This window comes from Acomys minous, assembly GCF_964271855.1.
Source record: "Acomys minous genome assembly, chromosome: 6".
NCBI classification, from domain to species: domain Eukaryota; kingdom Metazoa; phylum Chordata; class Mammalia; order Rodentia; family Muridae; genus Acomys; species Acomys minous.
This window is the reverse complement of record NC_140487.1, coordinates 82,741,264-82,761,660: the sequence shown is the minus strand read 5'-3', so window position 1 is coordinate 82,761,660 and position 20,397 is coordinate 82,741,264. Positions and strand designations below refer to the sequence as shown.

Here is a 20,397-nt window from a genome sequence, read left to right as displayed (position 1 = left end):
CAGATAGAAAGCAAATACATGCAGCAAATACAGTTCAGTCAATAAATGAAAATCATGTAATAGACAGGGGTTACCATCTGGGTCTGGATCAGACTACTGTAATGTCAAAAGAAAAGAATCCATCAGAATTAGAGGCCTCACAGCCCAGATACTGAGCAGAAGCCTGGAGGCCGTCGCTAGCTCACCGGACCTGCTTTGTTTGTGTAGCTGGGTGGAGAGTGGATGGAGAGGGACCATGAACGCCCTCAGAGAAGCCATAATGAAGCTGCAGCAGACGTTCAGTATGGTAAAAGATGTAACGGTGGAGAGAGGAACATGCTGGGACATAGTTATACATGGGACTGCCGGGACTTGGAGGAAGACTGGGTGTAAATCTTAAATGAGTTAGACCGACGACAGACTGCAGCATTTGAAGCAGGAACTAACTACAGGATGGGACACTTGTTAGGGGAAACGTAAATCAGAAGTAGGTGGTAAACCTCAGCATTGGTGCTCTAAGGACCTGAATTGTATTGACTGCATGAGAAAAGTCCATGTACCATCAGCCAGGTGTGGAAAGCTGCTGTTGCAGAAAAGTGAAACTCAGCATCGTGTTCAAGATCACACAGCTAATCAGCAAAGCAGAGTCCCAGATGTGGGTGGTCTACGTCAGCAGCCATGCTAACATTAGCACTCCACTCAGTGTCCATGGCAGTTGATTCCTCCACACCACCAGTACCTAAAAGGCTGATACTAAACACAGGAGGGTAACTATAGTATAAAGTCCAGACTGTGATCCAGATGTGTGTGTGTGTGTGTGTGTGTGTGTGTGTGTGTGTGTGTGTGTGTGTGTGTGTGTATGAACACTTGGTCCCCAGCTGGTGGCGCTGTTTGGGAAGGTATGAAAAATTTAGGAAGCAGAGTCTCACAGAAAGAAGGAGATCATTAGTGTGAGCACTGGGGTTTTATAGCCTGGCCTCACTTCTGGTCCACTTTTTGCTTCCTGCCTAGGGACACAGTATGATCAACTGTCTCATGTTCCTACTTCCATCCTGGATTGTAACCACGCCCTTGAATCCAAAGCCAAAAGCCAACAAGGACTGTTAGACGACTCCCTGCCCGGTACCTGGTCACAGCAACAAGGGAAGTGACTACTGTAGTTCCTAACAGAACAAATGTCTCTGTAATGAGCAGGAAGAAAACAAATCTCTGTCACATCCCTGATTGAATCACAACTTTTATCATTGTATCTTTAACAAAGAAGCCAGCATAGCCCGTGTGGGCTTCAGGGCCCTCACTTGCCAAGAGGAGCCGATGATGAGAGCAGTAGCCACTTCATGCAGTAAGAAGAGCAGGCCCGCCCCGGGGCACTGAGCGCAGCACTGGCAGAGAACGCAGTAACTGGAGCCAGAGGTGTTATTATCTACAGGGATGCTTTCCCAGAACAAAGGCAGTGTAAACACTGTGTTTGAAGCTTTCAAACTGCTTCTCTTTTTGACAGGAAATAAATACTTGTGCTTTAGAGATGGCATATTTCATCCTAAGTGTTTCATAACAAAGACAGATTTAACATCTGTAACAACGTTCCTTTGTGCTTGACATAAACAGACCATATTATCACAACTGGAAGTCGCACGCTGCACAACACATTTAGTGTGTTTTGGAAAAAGCAACCATGAAAAAGAAAGGAACTAAGGAAAGGAGGAGGAAGGAAAATACAGAAGGGAGAGAGGGAAAACCTCATGGAGTTTAAGGATACATGAATACTGTGTGCTTTCCAAAATTATTTACAATATTAATAATGCCTAGAAATGATCCAAATATTTATTAATTGTAAATAACTGAACTTATCATTATGACAGCTTTCAGGAGCTTCCTCTTCTGGTAGTTCATAACAAGCTAGGGTTCCTGACAAAAACAATTAGAAAAATATATCAAAAATAAACAGAATACTTGGTCAGAGAGGGGGAGAGTCACCATGCCAGCCAAGACAGATGCCAAAACCCTGAGAGGAGAAAAACTTGCTGAAGCAGTCTGACCGGAGAGCTTCTTCCCATCAGGACCCCGCATCTGAGGCAGCACAGCTGGATCTGGCAGGAAACCAGGAGGAAGACGGAGCTAAGGAAGCATGTGGCTGTCCTGTGGGGCTAAAACCAAACTTTACACTCATTAAGGCAGCCAAGTTTGAGAAGTTTAGTGTTAGTCAAGAATATTCCAACTTTTGCAAATGGGGACAAGAGAGACAGTAAAGATAGAGCAAAGGTGGGTTTGGGGCAGGGGCGGGGCTGGGCGGGGGGAAGGAGCGGAAGACAAGCATTAAATCTAGAGACCTGGAAACTGGCTCAATGGCTGGTAACTTTGCCTTTTGTTATTGTTGATTAGGAACCTAGCAGTGATGAGCATCTGTGCATCCTGCATCATGGTACCCAAGCCCCTTACTATAGAAGCTTATAGAGAAAGTAATAGTGAGATAACTTTCTAAAAGGGGTTACTTAGTGTCTACTCTGCATACTGTTTGTATGTAACTCGTAAAAGTGAAGACCGAGGTTTAAAAATAGACAAGGATTCACAGAGCCAAGCACAGCACTGGTTCACCATAACATCTGCACATTCTTAAAGAAAATTTAAGAAATTAAAGAAATTATAGCCCCAAATCCAAGTAGCAGCTTGGTGCTGTGAGCACTAACGGTGAAGCTTAGATCTGCTGTTCCTGAGAATAGGTCTAGTGGAGAACTGCACCACACGTGATCCCTCGGGAGGCCTATTCCGACAGCAGCCCTCTGCTGCATGAAGGGACCCCTGGCAAACATGGGGACTTGACTGAGTTTAATGCAAAATCGATATAGATGGCAATAAGACTGGTGAACTACAGCAGAAATCATTCAAGCTGACACACATGGAAACTATAAACCAAAAAGGTAACGAAACAGATATGACACTCTAAGATAAATAATTTATGTATATTTCTAGTCCCAGAAGTGAGAAAGAATGGAGCACATGCTTTTGTAAAGAGAACTTTTACTTGCCCGTTTCAGTTGTTGCCTCAGAGGATCACTGCCTCCATCTGCTAACGTAGGTCTAGTCCTGGAAGCTTCTAGCCTCTGTACAATCTATCGTAGGCCTAGAGCGTTTTCAGCTTCTGAGACTTGCTGCTTAATAAGCCCACCCTTTCTTGCTCTTACAGAGCTCTGGGCTGGCTGCTTCAACTCAACTGTTCTGGCTCAAATTCCTCTCCCAGCTGACTTATTTAATCTTGCTTTTCTCTTGGCATATGAATTGCTCTGCTTGGCCCCAAGCTAACTCCAGCAATCTTCTCTAATCTCCTGGCTCCTTCTCATTCTCTGGTTCATCTGGTCTTCCCCTGCGTTCTCTCTTTTACTGTTCCACTAAAGCCGCCTCCTCTCTCTCTGCATTGCTCCATAAGCAGCTTCCCTCTCCTCGCTCCTCTTGTGAGAGTTGGGCATATCCCATTCTGTCAAGTCTTTCTCTGATTCATCACTTTTTCCTCTGATTTCACCAATTAGACACCACTTTCAAACATGGGTGCTTACTTCTACAAACTAACTTTACCTTCATTGTTTGGGAGTAAAGGCATGTACCACCACACCTGGACCTGAGCTTTTCTTTACCTCATACTTCCTCTATACCAAGCTGGTCTTGAACTCTTGCCTCTGTCTCCTGGATTAAAGGCGTGTTTGTATTCCAGCTGGATCACACAGACCTAGAAGGTCTTCAGATGTGATCTCTTGCCAGAGCAGCCATGTTCCAAATTAAAATTCCTCTACATGCTTTATGTTAAAAGGTAATCAATGAGAATCTATCAAGCTGACGAAAAATACCCAGCCACAGTCAGCACAGTAAATACAAAGAAAACACATAGGAAATAGATATGTCACATCAAACAACAGAAAAGACAAAAATGCAAGTTTGGCATTCATGAATAAAGAAAGTTAAAAACCACAGAAAGACAACAGGATGGTGTCTCAAAGGAGACATCTAGCTCAGCAAACACTCAGAGGTCATCATCAACTTCCTGAGAGAAAAACTTGCCAATTTAAAACTGTGTGTCCAACAAAAATACTCTTCAAAAGTATGTTAGCTTCCAGGAGTGGAAAAAGGAGGTGCTGGTCACACAAAAGCTTCAACAGATGACAATTTTAAAATCTTCATTAGAAGTAACTATTATTTAACAATTATAGGGAACCATAAATGAAACAGAAGTCAACAGAGAATTTAACACTGAAAAACTGTAGAAGAAATGAGATTAACCATTCCTGACGGTGCTTCTAGAGCAATAGCTGTCCAGAGTTCACAGATGGAAGAGAGAAAGCAAACAGGACAGACCTGCTTACTGCCAGAGAACAGGACTGACACACTCGGCCTCCACTCCGGTCAAACCCCTCACTGGCAGCTAGCGTGAAGACGAGAAACAGGAAGCTGGTGAGGGAGTGGGGTTGAAGAAGATCAGGCAAATGAGAAATCTACTTTTGAAACAGACCCCTTTATGGGAATGATTTTTCTGAGAAGCCTGTTCCGAAACCACCGATCTTTAAGGTCTTCCTATGCTCTGGACCAGAGCTAATTTGAAAGCTTGCCTTAGATTTTTTTCCCCCCACATTCCCTACTTCCCCTTTGTGGCCCATCTGTAGCCCTGACTCTGAACAAGTGTGCATAAGTTGTAGTGGCTACACGGAGACCATCTCCCAGAGGCAGTGAGGGTTAGAAGCAATACCCCCAAAGGAAATCTGTTGAAAACAGCATGTCACTAACTCAGAGTTGACTGGGGCTTGAGTCAACAGAACCAGAAAAACAACCTACCCCCTTGTGACATGCATGTAAAGGATTAAAACAAAAGTTCCTCCTTCCAGTTGGCCTAGATCAGTCACCTGGCCGAGGGATCACCCCTAAGAAGGTCGGCTTGATTTGCTAAAGAGATAATTGGCCATTTACAGAGAAACTAAATTTCCCTTCCCAGGATTCTTGCCCCCTCATCCAGTGGCATACAGGACCACAGCCACATGGCTTTGCAAGTCTGCCCACTATCACAAATTATTTAAAGAAGCATAATTTATTTTCTTTTTTTTTAAAGAACTTATATGTTATGTAAACATGCTTTTTCAAAGATTTATTCATACAGTATTCTGCCATCTATAATGAGGCCAGAACAGGGTATCAGAGCTCATTATAGATGGATGTGGGCCACCATGTAGTTGTTGGAAATTGAACTCATGACCTCTGGAAGAACACCCAGTGTTCTTAACCTCTGAGCCATCTCTCCAGCCCTTCTTTTCTTCTTTTTATCTCTTTTCTAAGTATGCTTTTCCTAATTCTTTGGGCTTCTCTCTTGTTTGGGCTTCCTTACTCTTTCTCAGAAACAGCCTTCCCCACCCTGTGGCAGCTTGTCCACCACGTCTGGTCTCTGTCCCCAATGGGACAGCATGGTTTTCCTTCCTCCTCTTCATTCCCCTACTCTGGATCTACAGTTGGGGTTTGGTTTGGTTTGGTTTGGTTTGGTTTGGTTTGGTTTGGTTTGGTTTGGTTTTAAACTGTAATAAAACTGCTCTTGAGCTTCCATTTGAGTCCATCTTTAAATTTTTATATTAATGCAACTTAGAAAAACAAGAGGGGATCCCAATTTTCTCTCATCTTCTGGTGACCATTAAGGGACCCCAAAATTGCAGTGACAGAAACAGAAAAGTGGCAAAACTAAATATGTCCGTGGCAAATAATGTTTAAGCCAATCTAGAAGGCTTTTCTAAGTCACAGCAAAGGCAAAAGTCAAACAAATCAATAAGATAACTGAGTAATAATACATTAAGAATCCTGAGGTGGCCTCAAATTATAAAAAAAAAAAAAAAAAAGCATTACTAGAGGCCAAACCAGGTGTGGTAGTACATGCTTATAATCCCAGTTCTTGGGATGACTGCATTCCATGTTAGTTCTAGGCCAACCAGAGCTACAGAGTAGTAGTGTCCTGAATCAAATACATAGATAGATAGATAGATAGATAGATAGATAGATAGATAGATAGATAAACAGACGAACTCCAAAATAATCAAACAATTCAAAAGGAGAAAAAAATCCAAAATACCTGTGTGTCTAAAACAGACTTCAAGTTACATGCAGCAAAAGCTGACAGACAACTCAACATTTATAGTTAAAATGTTTCAAAGTATTCTCTCTAAAGGATATCAGAACATTACCCTGAATGATTCAGTAAACCAACTTAGCCTAACATTTGTTTTTAGAAATCTATTCAATTACTGTAGAACAGGCAGTTACCAAGACAAGCCAAGGTTTCCTCCAAACCAAGTTTCCATAGTTACGTTTCTGTTGGGAGAACACCAAGACAAAGCAACCTAGGGAGGAACAGAACCCAGCTTACAGTCTCAGGTCACAGGCCATCACCAAAGGAAGCTGGGCAGAAACTCAAGGCAGGAGCTGATGCAGAAGCCAGGGAGGACTGCTAAGGCTGCTTACTCACTTGCTTTTCATGGCTTGCTCAGTCAGAACCAGCAATCCATGTTTGGCATTGCCTGCAGTAAGCTGGACCCTCCTACATCACTAAGAGAATACATTAAAGACTTTCCTACAAGCCAATTTTATGCGGGCATTTTCTCAATTGAGGCTCCCTCCTCCCAGATGACTCTAGCTTGTGTCAAGCTGACATAAAAGCAGCCAGCACAAAGATTAAGATTTTGTAGAGCATCTTCTCTGACTTACAAGAAAACAAACTAGCAATAAATAATGACAAAACATTTAGACAACCCCAAAATATCTAGACATTAACTGAATTAAGATAATCTATACATAAAACAAGAAAATTACAAAGGATATTAGGAAACATTTTTACTTAAATGACGATGACAAAAACATATCAAAACGATTCAAGTTCAGGTAAAATAAGGAGAAGTGGAAATTTTAGCTTTACAGCTATGTTAAGGAACAAGAAACTCTAAAATCAACTGCCTGAGCTCCCACCTTAGAAAACTACAACAATAATTAAGCCCAAAGTCAAAAAAGTAGACCACAAAAAACATAAAACTTTTGTTCTTCAAAAGAAACCCATTTAAAAAATTAAAATATGCTACAATGTTGAAAGTACTCGTAACACAGACATACATGCACATATATAAGCATATATCAAAGGATCTGTATCTGACAAGTAATTAAAAACTGTATAAATTCAAGAAGACCACAACCCAGTTTAAGAACAGGCAACATATCTGACCAGAAGAGTCACAAAGGAAGACAGAGATGCACATGAAACATGTCCTACATCATGATTAGTAAGAAAAGCAAACCAGAGAGCACACTCACCCAAAAGAAAGATTGAAGGGTGAAAGAATGTACTACTTATAAAAGATACATATAAAGACACAAAGAGATTGAGAACAAGAGAATGCAAAAGACATAACTGTAATGGAAGTTTTGGATTGCTTGTAAATTCAGTTATATTATGTAAATATGTTTTTGTTTAATCCCAAGTGTGAGATTTTAGTTTGAGCTTTAGTTTATCCACAGGGGCATGGTCTTTGCCAGCTGGAGCTAGCTGAATTCTGTGGACTCTGAGGTGCATAAAAATAGAGAGCCTAAAGAGGACACCCTCTAACTAGACAAGTCTCCTGGTAGAGGGAGGGGAACACCAACCCACCCACAAAAACTTCGGCTCAAAATTCACCCTGCCTACAAAATGTGCAGGGATAAAGATAGAACAGAAATTGAGGGAAGAGTCCAACCAATGCCTGGCCCAACCCAAGACACACCCCATGGGAAAGAACCAACCCCTGAGATTATTAACAATACTCTCCTATGCATGCAGACAGGAGCCTAGCAGAATTGTCCTCTGAGAGACTACACCCAGCAGCAGTTCAAAACAAATGCTAAGATTCACAGCCAAACATTGGGCGATGCATAGGGAGCCTTGTGGAAAAGAGGGGGAAGGAGAAAAGGACCTGAAGGCAGCAGGAACTTCACAAGAAGACCAACAGAGCCAACAACCAGGGCCCAGAGGGGCCTGCTGAGACTGGAACACCAACCAAGGATGTAGCCAATGGGCAGCTCAGGCTTCAGGTAGGTCCTCTAGTAAGGGGGGCAGGAGCGCTCTCTCTATGACATGGACTCACTTGCCAGCTTTTCAACTACTTGCCCCTATGGGGACTGCCTTGCCAGAAGAGGACATACTCAGTCCTGATGTGGTTTGATGAGCTGGGGTGGACAGGAGCTCCCCTTTTCTGAGGAATAGGGAACAGGGAAGGGGGGAGAGGGAAGAAGGGTGGGACTAGGAGGTAAGGATGGATGGGGCTATGACCAGGATGTAAAATACAGACAGACAGACAGACAGACAGACAGACAATGGAGAGAACCTAAAGGGAGAGCAGAGAGCAGCAGTAATTTGGAGGACACTAATGGACGACTGCCTGCTGCATTCGCTGCTGACAACTGAGATTGGCATAGCCCAAAAAGAACCAGACAACCCAACCCAGCCAGCTGAAGTACAGAGGTCTATACCCCATTTTCCTCCTTCTAACCTTCTTTTTCTCCTGCCTGGAGTTGTGGAATTGGAAGGGGGTTAAAGGCATTTAAGAATCCTAAATAAAGTAGGTTTGTGAAAACTCTAAGACCACACACAACACTCTTGCACCACTCAAAATAAATGTGGTAGAAAAAGGGAGGAGATGAAAACAAAAATAAAGGAAAAGGCAGATATTAAGCAAGAAGCATTACCACAAAGTATATTTTTCTTTAAAATTTTTTAAAACAATATTTTTTAAGATTTATTTTTAAAGATACACGCATCTGTCTGTCTGTCTGCCTGCCTGCCTGCCTGTGTGGAAGTGTGTAGACATGTGTGCACACAGGTGCAGGTGCCCACAGACTCCAGAAGAGGGTAATTGCATAAAGCTGAGTTACATTCATAGTATTTTGGCCATTTGTATTTGGCAGCCTTGAAGAAAACATCCTTCCTATCTTAGTGCATCTAAAATTCTGAATGTAAATCAACATCTATCATATCTCATCATTATCGATTTAAAACATCTACCTAGACCTAAAAACATCTTAACTCCTAACCAACTAAGCTTAATTGTAAAACTAAACTACCTGGTCTTCAATTCCTTCAGAGACTTGAAAAGGAATAAAATTAATTACCTGAGTAAACAGGAAGTGCAGGTTAGCAGCTTCCAAAATGAAAAAAAAAATAAAAAAATAACAGAGACAATTTGCTGCCTGAATAGTCACCCAAAACTCTATAACACTGGGGCATCATCTTCAGCCTTCTGGCTCAATATATCTGACAGACATATTTGTGAGGCAGGAACTACTGAGGACTTGCTTACCCTGTCTTGGCAGAGTTTGGCTGTCGACTCTGCCTGCATCCAAGCTTGCCCATTTTTAGGCAGAATTCTGTCTATGGAAGAAATGAGGCCATTTTGCCCAGTGGCTGGTTTGCCACAACTGAAGCCATCTCCATTAGGAGGTTCTTTGATGTTCATCATCTTCTTTGAGGTGGGCTGGGTGTTGCCAGGAGTTAACCTGTCTCATTGTCAATGTATCTTTAAAATAATAAAACATCTTTAAATGCCATATTCTGTAGGTCTCTGAGGTTTTTTTTTTAATTCCTTACCTAACTATTTTACCTTATCTATAGAATCATATCTATCTGTTAAACCTAGGATGTAGATTGACATATAAATATACTAGTAATTGCCACGACCATGGTTTGATCAATTAACAATTAACTTGTATAATGTGCTTATCCTAAACAGCCTGTAATAGCACCTTCAAAATATTGGAGGTAAACCTTGTATTCTACTTGAGTTGTATGGGTACAATACCTCATATTAGAGTAGAAATATATATAATGTGTGTGAATAATAATCTTAAATTTGAATTCCATACCAATGTATCAAAATTAAATTTATTTTGCATCAATATACAAAATTCTATACCAGTGAATTAAAAATAACCTTGTGAGTAACAAAGCCTGCAGCCTGATAATTCACTTGATCCTACCTACCTAACACACCAAGCAATACTTTTTCTTTTGTAAATATGTAATATCATTTACAGAGTCAAATCCATTAAGATTCACAATGAGAAGTTAGAATGATAGTAATGTTTAATAATAACTACTGGAAACTCAGCAAAGGGCCAAACAACATTTTAACTTAATATATAAACTGCATAATTCATACTCATTTAAAAATGTTCTGTTAATGATGATGACTTAGCTCTCACAAGTGGTTAAATTTATAATTAGGTATGAAGGGTCTTGCCCAACAGGGAAACAGCACGAAGCCCACAAGGCCTGAACACCACTGCTGGAGTGCTCAGAGAGCCAACTGCTACATGAGGCGGCCCCGCTTGCTCTCCACAACACATCTCAGTGGTAGAACTCAGATGCTCAGCCTGGATCACAGCGGCAGTAGGACTAACCTATCAAGGTGAGGGAAGGCAGCTACACATGGTCTTGTTTTCTCAAACCCTCTTAGAGAGACAAGGGGTGCAGAACAGAGGCAGCACTGGCCTCCCAAAAGGTACACAGAGTAGTAAGGGCCTAAGGCATATATATAGCCATATGCTTTTAATGTTTTAAATTGCATACTTCATATCTATAACCAAGAATTGCATGCACACAAAAAATTATTTCTAACAAAGATTAAGACTTTTAATTATATAGTGCCAATTACAGCCTCATGTGGAGAAAGAATTGATGAATATTTTCAGTTATTCATTCCTTTAAGTGATACAATCTTCAAGTATTATAGATTTGTGAAAACTGCATAAAAAGTACTATAGCTTGGGTGAAATCTAAATAACACTAAAGGATCCATTGTGACCATAAAGGTGTAGCCCCAACATGGTACTTCCTGGAGATGGCAGAGCCAAATAGGAAACTGCTTGTGTCACTGAGGATATGCCCTTGAAAAGGGACTGTACTCCCCTGATTGTCATCTCTTTCTCTCTTCTCTGGTTCTAGATGTAACCGATTTCCTTTTATACATGATCCTGCATGTGCCACCCTCTTCTATTCTCCCCAGAACTGAGCCAACGCAGGCATCCAACATGTCCCTGAATCTCCACAACTGTGGGCTAAACAAACCTTTTATTATAACTGAGCTGTGTCCGGCATTTTGTTAATAGTAATACAAAGATAAGTACTACAAAGGGTTAACACAGTACATGCCTTAATGTTCGGCTTGTGCTTGTGCCAAACATTAAGACAACAGATACTTATTGTCAGCTATGTGAAGGACACTGTTTTCAGCTACTGATTGCTTTACCTTTGCAGCAAGCTGTAGTCCAATTTTGTCGGCTTCAGCCTCCAATGTTCTACTGTATGGTCTGTCAAACATGTACTACAAAGAAACAGGACAGATAAACTCCATTAAGCGGATTTATTTCATGATCAAAGGAATTTAAAGATAAACATTAAATTATTTTCATAGAAAAATCTAGTATGAAATATCTATCCTCTAAGGTGTAAACTGTAAATGTAGCCTTTGTTTCTTCCATTATATTCATACTTTAAACATGAAATTAGGAAAAATTAGGTATATGCCTTCCCAGAAAGCCTGTATTGCCATCAGCTTCTTTTAATTTCTATTTATAATCTCCACTGCTGAACAAAGTGCTGCCTAAGTATGCACACTGGTACAAGCTATATGGCCAAGGAACATTAAACTCATATTTCTAAGGGGAAATAAAAAAATACAGGTAGGTGTAAGAGAGCCAATGACACTAGCAGAGAACTTCAGTGAGAAAAGTAACCACAGAGCTGAGCCTCTTCTATGATGAATTATCCTAATTTCCTTTTCTAAATATTGATTAGTTCGGAAACTAAAATTTTCTTCTGGCTTCAATTTTTTAAAAAACAGAAACTTTAATCTTCCTAATTACTTGTATTTATGAGTATGTTTTCCAATTAACTTCTAATTTGCAGGAAGTACTAAAACTTTGTAGGAGCTGGATCAATAAGCAAGACTTTTGAGACAGGCGCTATTAATCCAGGAAGTAAGTTCTCAAGCACAGCAAGCAGCTTGTGATGGATACAAGCAGCCCAGGCCTCCAGTCACAGGAGGTGAGCACTGAACATGACTTCCTCCCCACACAGATACAAGTAAGAAGTGCACGGCAGAGTGTCAGCGCCGACTGTGCTAACCTGACGGAGCACCAACTTCACAGAAGAAGTCACAGGGCAATATGCAAAATGAGGCTGATACCAATAACAAAAGCCTCTATTGTACCAAGGATGACATGAGCCAATAACAAACTAGCCACCCCTATTAACTGAGTTCTTACTTTGTGCCAGGTACTATGCATAATGCTTTTAAAAGGTGGCTGAGTTGGTGTGATTGACTGACTGATTTTTGACTCTTGGGGACATTTGTAAATATTTGGAGTTATAAGGCCATGATATTGCTACCTACGTAGTCTCAAAGTCATGAACTCAAGCAAACATCCTGCCTGAGCTTCTCAAGTAGCTAGGACTAGCGTTGTGTGCTGCCATGCCACCTCCCAGAGGCATTTTTTAAATTATTCCTTTTAGATTTATTTCGTGTCATGTGTATAAGTGGCTTTGCTTGCATGTATGTGCACCATACGTATGCCTGGTACACATGCAAGCCAAGAGGACATCTTATCCCTGCTTACAGATGATCGTGAGCCACCACATGGGCTCCGGGACCCAACCTGGCAAGAGGAACACAGGCAAGAACCTGCAATACCAGGACACGACCAACAGCAAGAATAACCCAGATCAAAATATCAGAAGTGTTAACAGAGCCCTGGTGCATCACCCAATCAGCACAGTAAATACGTGCATGGCAAGGAATGAGGGCAATTCCCACCCTACAGTGCAGCACTGCCAGCGTTCCTTCCTGCTCTCAAAACACGACGAACAGGGCTTACTTACAGAGAAAGCATCTCCTGACAACAAAGTCAATTTAGGAGAAAAGAGTCCACACTAAAGGCTTCCATGTTTTATCTTGTTTAATTACTAAATAGAAAAATTATGCTTAAGACGTGGAAATCATTAGTATTTCAAGAGAAAAACAGCTGCACTGCCCTTGTAGTCATCAACTCTTAAGATTCTATTATTCTAAAAGGCATCTGCTTGTACATAAGAGGAAACTACATCAAGTCCACCAACGGCCCAGCAGGTCAGTGACAGAACAAAGTTCCAAATTAAGGTCCCACAGTCTGAACCTAACTGTTCCTTCTTCTTCCATTGAGAACCACTGATCGATCAAAATGCAGCCAAATGATACATCAACACTCAACAGATGACTCCCCCAATTGCGGAAGCTATTTCCCCCAGATGGTACATGAGCAGTGCTCCAACAAATCATTAAATAAGCCAACAAAAGACTGTTGCTAAGTAACCAAACTTCCCAGAACAAGAGGAAATATTTGAAGGAAGATATAAGATAAAATAATTAATCTGATTGAGGTGGTTGTGAGGACCCCAAGACTGATCCTCAGTAAGTAATGTGGGACCTCATCTTAAGGGCTTTATCGCCATCAGCACTACAGGCCCAGTAAAACCGTCCTCCCGGTGTGTCCTAGGCAGTGCTGGGTTAGCTGAGCATTAGCAACAGTGGAGAACGGTATGACGCTTCTTGGAAGAGCTCTCTGTGGAAACATCAGTGAGGACATCATTGTCAGAGATAAGAGAAGGACCAGTGACTAGGTTTTCTCTCTGTAATATCAATAAACTATGAATTTAAAAAAATATATATTAGCCCAAAGCCCTTTCAATCAATCCTTATAAATCACTGGGCACATTAATATCCCTTAATTAAATACTATGTGGGAACAGCACCTATAAAAGAAAAACAGACACTAAAATTCAGTACTGTAGTTCAATACAGACTTTAAAATGGTTCTCATACACGCTGCTTTACATGAACACTGCTGCATGTTCACCACAGGCCGTCTCAGACTTACCTCCTGCAACTTTGACTGTACCCACTGGCCCAGGACTGCCAAGCTATCTCGTGGACAAACAGCCCAAATCATTGTGAGAAAAATCATACCGAGGAAATCCAGTAAGTGGACCATGCTAGCCTTTTCTGCCTGAGAATGATCAAAATAAGGAAAAGCAATTAGTAAACGGAGATATACACATTTATACTTCCCAGTCACTAATAATCATACTTATAAATAACTGTATATTCAACTGGCCAACATGAGTCAAGATCTGATTTTTTTATTGTTTTGTTATGTTTGTGTTTTGCTCGTGTGCACACACTTGGGGCACGGGTATGCTACAGTACAAGGAGGTCAGGGAACAGCTTGTGGGAGTAATTTCCCTCCTTCCAGACCAGAGAACTAATTCATGCGGTCAGGCTGGGGGGCCACCGTTTTTACTTGCTCAGCCACCTCATCAACCAAATGCCCAAATCTTTTCCCTCTTGCTCATGCCATCTCCTGGAATGTCCCCTTTTATTTGTTTTACACTTATGAGTCACTATGCCTTTAAGTAACATTTTACTACTTTTGTTGAGCTAATTATTCATTGTCACAGACAGTGACAATGAACTACAGTTTATTATATTAGCGAATAAAACAATTTTTCTAGTACAATGACACTTATTTTATAGATAATGAAATGGAAATGGAGATTTTATGATTGCCCCAATTCACACAACTATTAGTAAAAGGACCAAAAATCCAAGCCAAGGCTATTTTGGTTTCTAATGTAGACACTGTGTTCTACAAATCAAATAAAAGTGTTCGTTATACTTATGTTGTTACATAAAACCTAAATATATATAATAGATAATTGCACTTAACACAAGAAAACCCAAAAAAGAATTTAAACTTACTTTAAAAAATTGTTTTGTTGCTTATGCACTAGTACATGAAAGCAAAACATATTTATACAAGTGGTTTTTATTTTATAAGTTTGGTATTTCTCACTGAGAGCTGGGTTTTGTGAGTTTCAAACATCATAATAGCAGTAACCAGAAAAGGTTTATATAAAATGTATGTTCTGAGCCCGTCATGGTGACACATGCCTTTAATCCAACACTCAGGGAGGCAGAGGCAGGCAGATCGCTGTGAGTTCAAGGCCAGCCTGCTCTACAAAGCAAGTCCGGGACAGCCAAGGCTACACAGAGAAACCCTGTTTTGAAAAAAAAAAAAGTGTTTTTCACAGAAATCTCCAGTAAAAGGTATATACATGGGCTTAATCACCATACACTGAAATCAGACTATGACAACATCAACATCATCTCTCCTCACAAAACAAACTACATTATCACAGCTTTTGAATTATTTTACCATCAAAGACTGAAGTCAAAATGACAAAGTGTTTATGAAGAGAACCTTACTATGAATTATTAAAGAATATAACAGTTATTAGTCTTAAAAAATAAAAAATTTTTGTTTAGTTTGATTTGGTTTTGTTTATGGGGTTTTTGGTTGTTGTTGTTTTTAGTTTTTTTGTTTTTGTTTGTTTGTTTTTGCATTTTTGAGACAGGGTTTCTCTGTGTAGCCCTGGCTGTCCTGAAGCTCACTAAGTAAACCAGGCTGGCCTTGAACTCAGAGATCCTCCTGCCTCTGCCTCCCAAGTGCTGGAATTAAAGGTGTGCGCCACTATGCCTGGCCTAAAAATAATTTTAAGCCGTATTTATAGAAAAAATTGGAAACACCATAAAAGCCAGGTTTAACCAAAACTAAGATTCCCAAAAGAGAAAATACTGCATTGGTAAAAGAGGCCTCCGTCAAAAACATGTTAGCTAGAGTCCCAATAGGATGTCCACCCCTCTGTCCCACTTTCCTGGTAGGTGAAGACTTTCATGCGACAGAGAAGCATGGGAGAATGGGGAAATAGAAGGATCCAGAGGGTCCTAGAAACCTACAAGAAGAACATTATGACGGGCAGATCTGGGCCCAGGGGTCCTGCTCAAACTATGGCACCAGCCAAGGACAATATGTGTAGTAAACTTCAAACCCCTACTACCTAGATCTAGCCAATGGACAGGACATTCTCCACAGTTGAGTGGAGAGTGGGGTCTGACTTTCACATGAACTCTGATGCCCCATATTTGACCACGTCCCCTAGATGGAGAGGCCTGGTGGCACTCAGAGGAAGAATAGCAGGCTACCAAGAAGAGACCTGATACCCTATGAGCATATACAGGGGGAGGAGGTCCCCCTCAGTCACAGTCATAGAGGAGGGGAGTAAGGGGAAAATGGGAGGGAGGGATGAATGGGAGGATACAAGGGATGGGATAACAATTGAGATGTAATATGAATAAATTAATAAAATATATTTTTTTAAAAAGACATGTTAGCTGTTTTCCACCACGGATGCCCCCTATATCTCCTCAGACTGCCATGCTGCACTGGAGCCGTGGTGAGCCAACACTGAGAAGGTGCAGGTTGGATGTCAGACATCAAGCCAACTGTTTCCTGAAAATATCTCCTGACCCTAAAGAGAATGAACTTTTCTAGACCTTATGGTCAATGGTTTTTCTTTCTCTCTCTTTTTTTAAATCTAAGATTAGTGGATACTACTGTTAACTGTTTGGTCTACTCTAGCCTTGTGCTTGTTTTTTCTCCCTAAACAACATAAAACATTGTAGTGAGAATACAGTGTAAAGGCCTGGGACCTACTTTAACTAAATATTAACACAGGAGCATTTCCCTCCTATTGGTGATAGGCAATTTATTTGTAGGCAGGAAAGAAGCTGAGCCTTCACAGGAACTGACAATTACTTTCTGGTGCCAGTCTTGAATCTTTCATAACCTTGCTTGAGACCCTGCCCTTCCCTGACTCCCAGTCCATCTCTGTCATGAGTTTCCTGTCCATCTTTAGCTTTTTCTTTACAGTTTTATGTATTTTTTCACTTTATATCCCAATTGCAGCTCCTCTCCCCCCTCTCCTCCCAGTCCCACTTTCACATACCCCCTCTCTCCTTTTCCTAATAGAAGGGGACGCCCTTCCCCCATGGGTACCAACCAGCCCTGGAACATCAAGCCACATTAGGACTAAGCAGCAGGGCTAAGCTCATCCTCTCTCTGAGGCCAGACAAGGCAGCCCAGCTAGGAGAAAGGGATCCAAAGGCAGGTATCAGTCAGAGACAGCCCTTACTCCTATTGTTAGGGGACCCAATAATGACCAAGCTGCACATCTGCACATATGTGTATGGGGCCTAGGTCCAGCCCAGCCATGCCCTTTCATTGATGGTTCTGTCTCTGTGAGTCCCTATGGGCTCAGGTTAGTTGACTCTGTAGGTCTTCTTGTGGTGTCCTTGACCCCTCCAGCTCCCTCAAGCCTTCCCCTTGCTCTTCCAAAAGACTTGGCCTGTTATTTGGCTGTGGGTGTCTGTATCTGTTTCTATCAGCTGCTGGATGAAGCATTTCAGAAGACAGTTATGCTAATTTCCTGTCTGCAAGCAGAGCAGAGTATCATTAATAGTGTCGGGGGCCGGCTCACTCCCACGGGGTGGGTCTCAAGTTGGGCCAACCCTTGGTGGGTCATTCCCTTAATCTCCACTCTGGCTTTATCCATGCAAATCTTGGAGGCAAGACAAATTTTGGGTCAAAAGTTTTGGGGGTGGGTTGGTGTCCCCTCCCTCCAGAAGTGCCTGGCTACAGGAGGAGGCCACTGCAGGTTCCCTGTCTCCTGCTGCTAGGAGTCTCAGCAAGGTCATCCCAATAGGCTCTCAGGAGCCTCCCTCATCCCTGTTCCCTCCCCACACCCTTTCCCACCCGGTTCCCTCCCTTCATCGACTTCAGATCTCTATTTTATTTCCCCTCTGAGTGAGATTTAAGTGTCTTCCTTTGGGCCCTCCTCATTATTTAGCTTCTTTGGGTCTGTGGATTGCTGCATGGTTACCCTGTACTTTATGACTAATATCCTCTTATAAGTGAATACATACCTTAGTTGTCTTTCTGGGTCTGGGTTACCTCACTCAGGATATTTTCTAGTTCCATCCATTTATTTGCCTACTAATTTCATGATGCCCTTGTTTTTAATAGCTGAGTAGTACTCCACTGTATGTAAATGCACCACATTTTTCATTCATTCTTCAGTTGAGGGACATCTAGGTTGTTTCCAGTTTCTACCTATTACAAATAAAGCTGCTAAGAACATAATTCAAATAGTGTCCTTGTGGTAGGATGGAGCATTCTTTGGGCAAATGCCCAGAAGTGGTATAGCTGGATCTTGAGGTAAAACTATTCCCAATTTTCTGAGAAACCACCAGATTAATTTCCAAAATGGCTGTACAGGTTTGCACTTCCACTAGCCATGGAGGAGTGTTTCCTTTGCTCCACCTCCCTGACAGCATAAACTGTCATTTGTGCTTTTGATCTTTGCCATTCTGAGAGGTATAAGATGAAATTTCAATCATTTTGATTTGCATTTTTCTGATGGCTAAGGATATTAAATATTTCTTTAAGTGCTTTTCAGCCAGTTGAGATTCCTCTGTTGAGACTTTTATGTTTAGCTCTGTGCCCCATTTTTCAACTGGATTATCTGGTTTACTGGTGTTTAATTTTTCAGTTCTTGTTTTGGATATTAGCCCTCTGTCAGATGTAAGGTTGGTGATCTTTTCCCATTCTGTAGGCTGCCGTTTTGTCCTACTGAGATGTCCTTTGCCTTACAGAAGCTTTTCAGTTTCATGAGGTCCCATTTATTAATTGTTGATCTTAGTGCCTGAGCTGTTGGTGGTCTGTTCAGGAAGTTGTCTCCTGTAGCAATGACTTCAAGGCTGATCCCCACTTTTTCTTCTAACAGGTTTAGTATGTCTGGTTTTATGTTGAGGTCTCTAATCCACCTGAACTTGAGTTTTGTGCAGCATGATAAATATGGATCTAGTTGTATTCTTTTTTTTTTTTTTTTTTTTTTTGCTTTTCTTTTTTTTCTCCTTTATTAATTTATTCTTGTTACATCTCAATGGTTATCCCATCCCTTGTATCCTCCCATTCTTCCCTCCCTCCCATTTTCCCCTTATTCCCCTCCCCTATGACTGTTCCTGAGGGGGATTTCCTCCCCCTATATATGTTCATAGGGTATCAAGTCTCTTCTTGGTAACCTGCTGTCCTTCCTCTGAGTGCCACCAGGTCTCCCCCTCCAGGGGACATGGTCAAAGGTGAGGCACCAGAGTACGTGAGAAAGTAATATCCCACTCTCCACTCTACTGTGGAGAGTGTTCTGTCCATTGGCTAGATCTGGGTAGGGGTTTAAGGTTTACCGCCTGTATTGTCCTTGGCTGCTGCCTTAGTTTGAGCGGGACCCCTGTGCCCAAATCTGCCTATCATAATGTTCTACTTGTAGGCTTCTAGGACCCTCTGGATCCTTCTACTTTGCCATTCTCCCATGATTCTCTCATCTAGAGTCCCACTAGAATACTTGTATTCTTTTACATGAAGACATCACTTATACTAGCCCTAATTGTTGAAGATGCTTTATTTTTTTCCATTGTATGGTTTTGGCTTCTTTGTCAAAAGCAAGTGTCAGTAGGTGTGTGGGTTTATTTTTGGGTCTTTGATTCAATTCCATTGATCAACTTGTCTGTTTGTATGCCAATACCATGTGGTTTTTATTACTATTGCTCAATATTATGGCTTGAAGTCAGGGATGGTGATATCTCCCAAAGTTCTTTTATTGTACAGGATTATTTTAGCTAACCTGGGTTTCCTACTTTCCCTATGAAGTTGAGGCCTGCTCTTTCAAAGTCTGCAAAGACTTGTGTTAGAATTTTGATGGGAACTGCCACAGTCAATTTAAGAATAGAACATGCCTTAAGGTCATTTAACACCATGTACATAACCTGCTGTCCTACTGTGTACACAGCCTGCTCACATTTAAGCTGCCCTTAAAAAACAGTGTACCCAACCTTACTATGCCTTGGATTTCTAATGCAATAAGCTTTTACAATCTAAAGTAATGCACAACTTTAATCTTAAATTATGTTACTACTCCATGCCCTGACCCAGAATAATGCATGTATATCTTGTGGTGATCATTTGCTGAAAGCAGCCAATAGGTTAAAAGCAGCCATGAACAAAAATGTCTCAGAAACGTTGGCAGTAACATGTAGACATGGAATGACAGCACCTGTTTGCAATAATGGGTGCTACTCTGGGTCAGATGTAGTCAGTAATGTCACCTCTTCTTCTAAAACCATTAAAGATTTCTGTTTAAAGATTAACATGTTTTCTATGTTGTTCATAAATACAGACCAAAGTCCTTTTTTATAGACAGGGGCAGAGACAGATACACATACACGCACACACGCACGCACACACACGCACGCAGAGGCAACAGAGACAGACAGTCTTACACACATACACAAACTACAGGCAGATGGAAGACACAGGGAGAGAAGTGGAGAAATCAAATTTGGCCTTACACTTATAAAACTAATCCAAGAGAAAGTTTCTGTCTCATTCATTAAT

General features: G+C 41.3%; 1 protein-coding gene across 4 annotated transcripts in view; it reads right to left on the bottom strand.

Moving 5' to 3' along the window:
* The window catches only part of OMA1 (OMA1 zinc metallopeptidase), a 60,643-nt gene that overhangs the window by 25,054 nt on the left and 15,192 nt on the right, over positions 1-20,397 (bottom strand). For all 4 annotated transcript variants that reach the window (XM_084788113.1, XM_084788114.1, XM_084788116.1 and 1 more), the window contains exons 6-7: positions 13,930-14,058; positions 11,265-11,339 (exon numbers count right to left, since the gene is read on the bottom strand). In XM_084788113.1, coding sequence (XP_084644239.1) covers positions 11,265-11,339; positions 13,930-14,058 — 204 coding nt within the window. The remainder of the gene's footprint in view (positions 1-11,264; positions 11,340-13,929; positions 14,059-20,397) is intronic.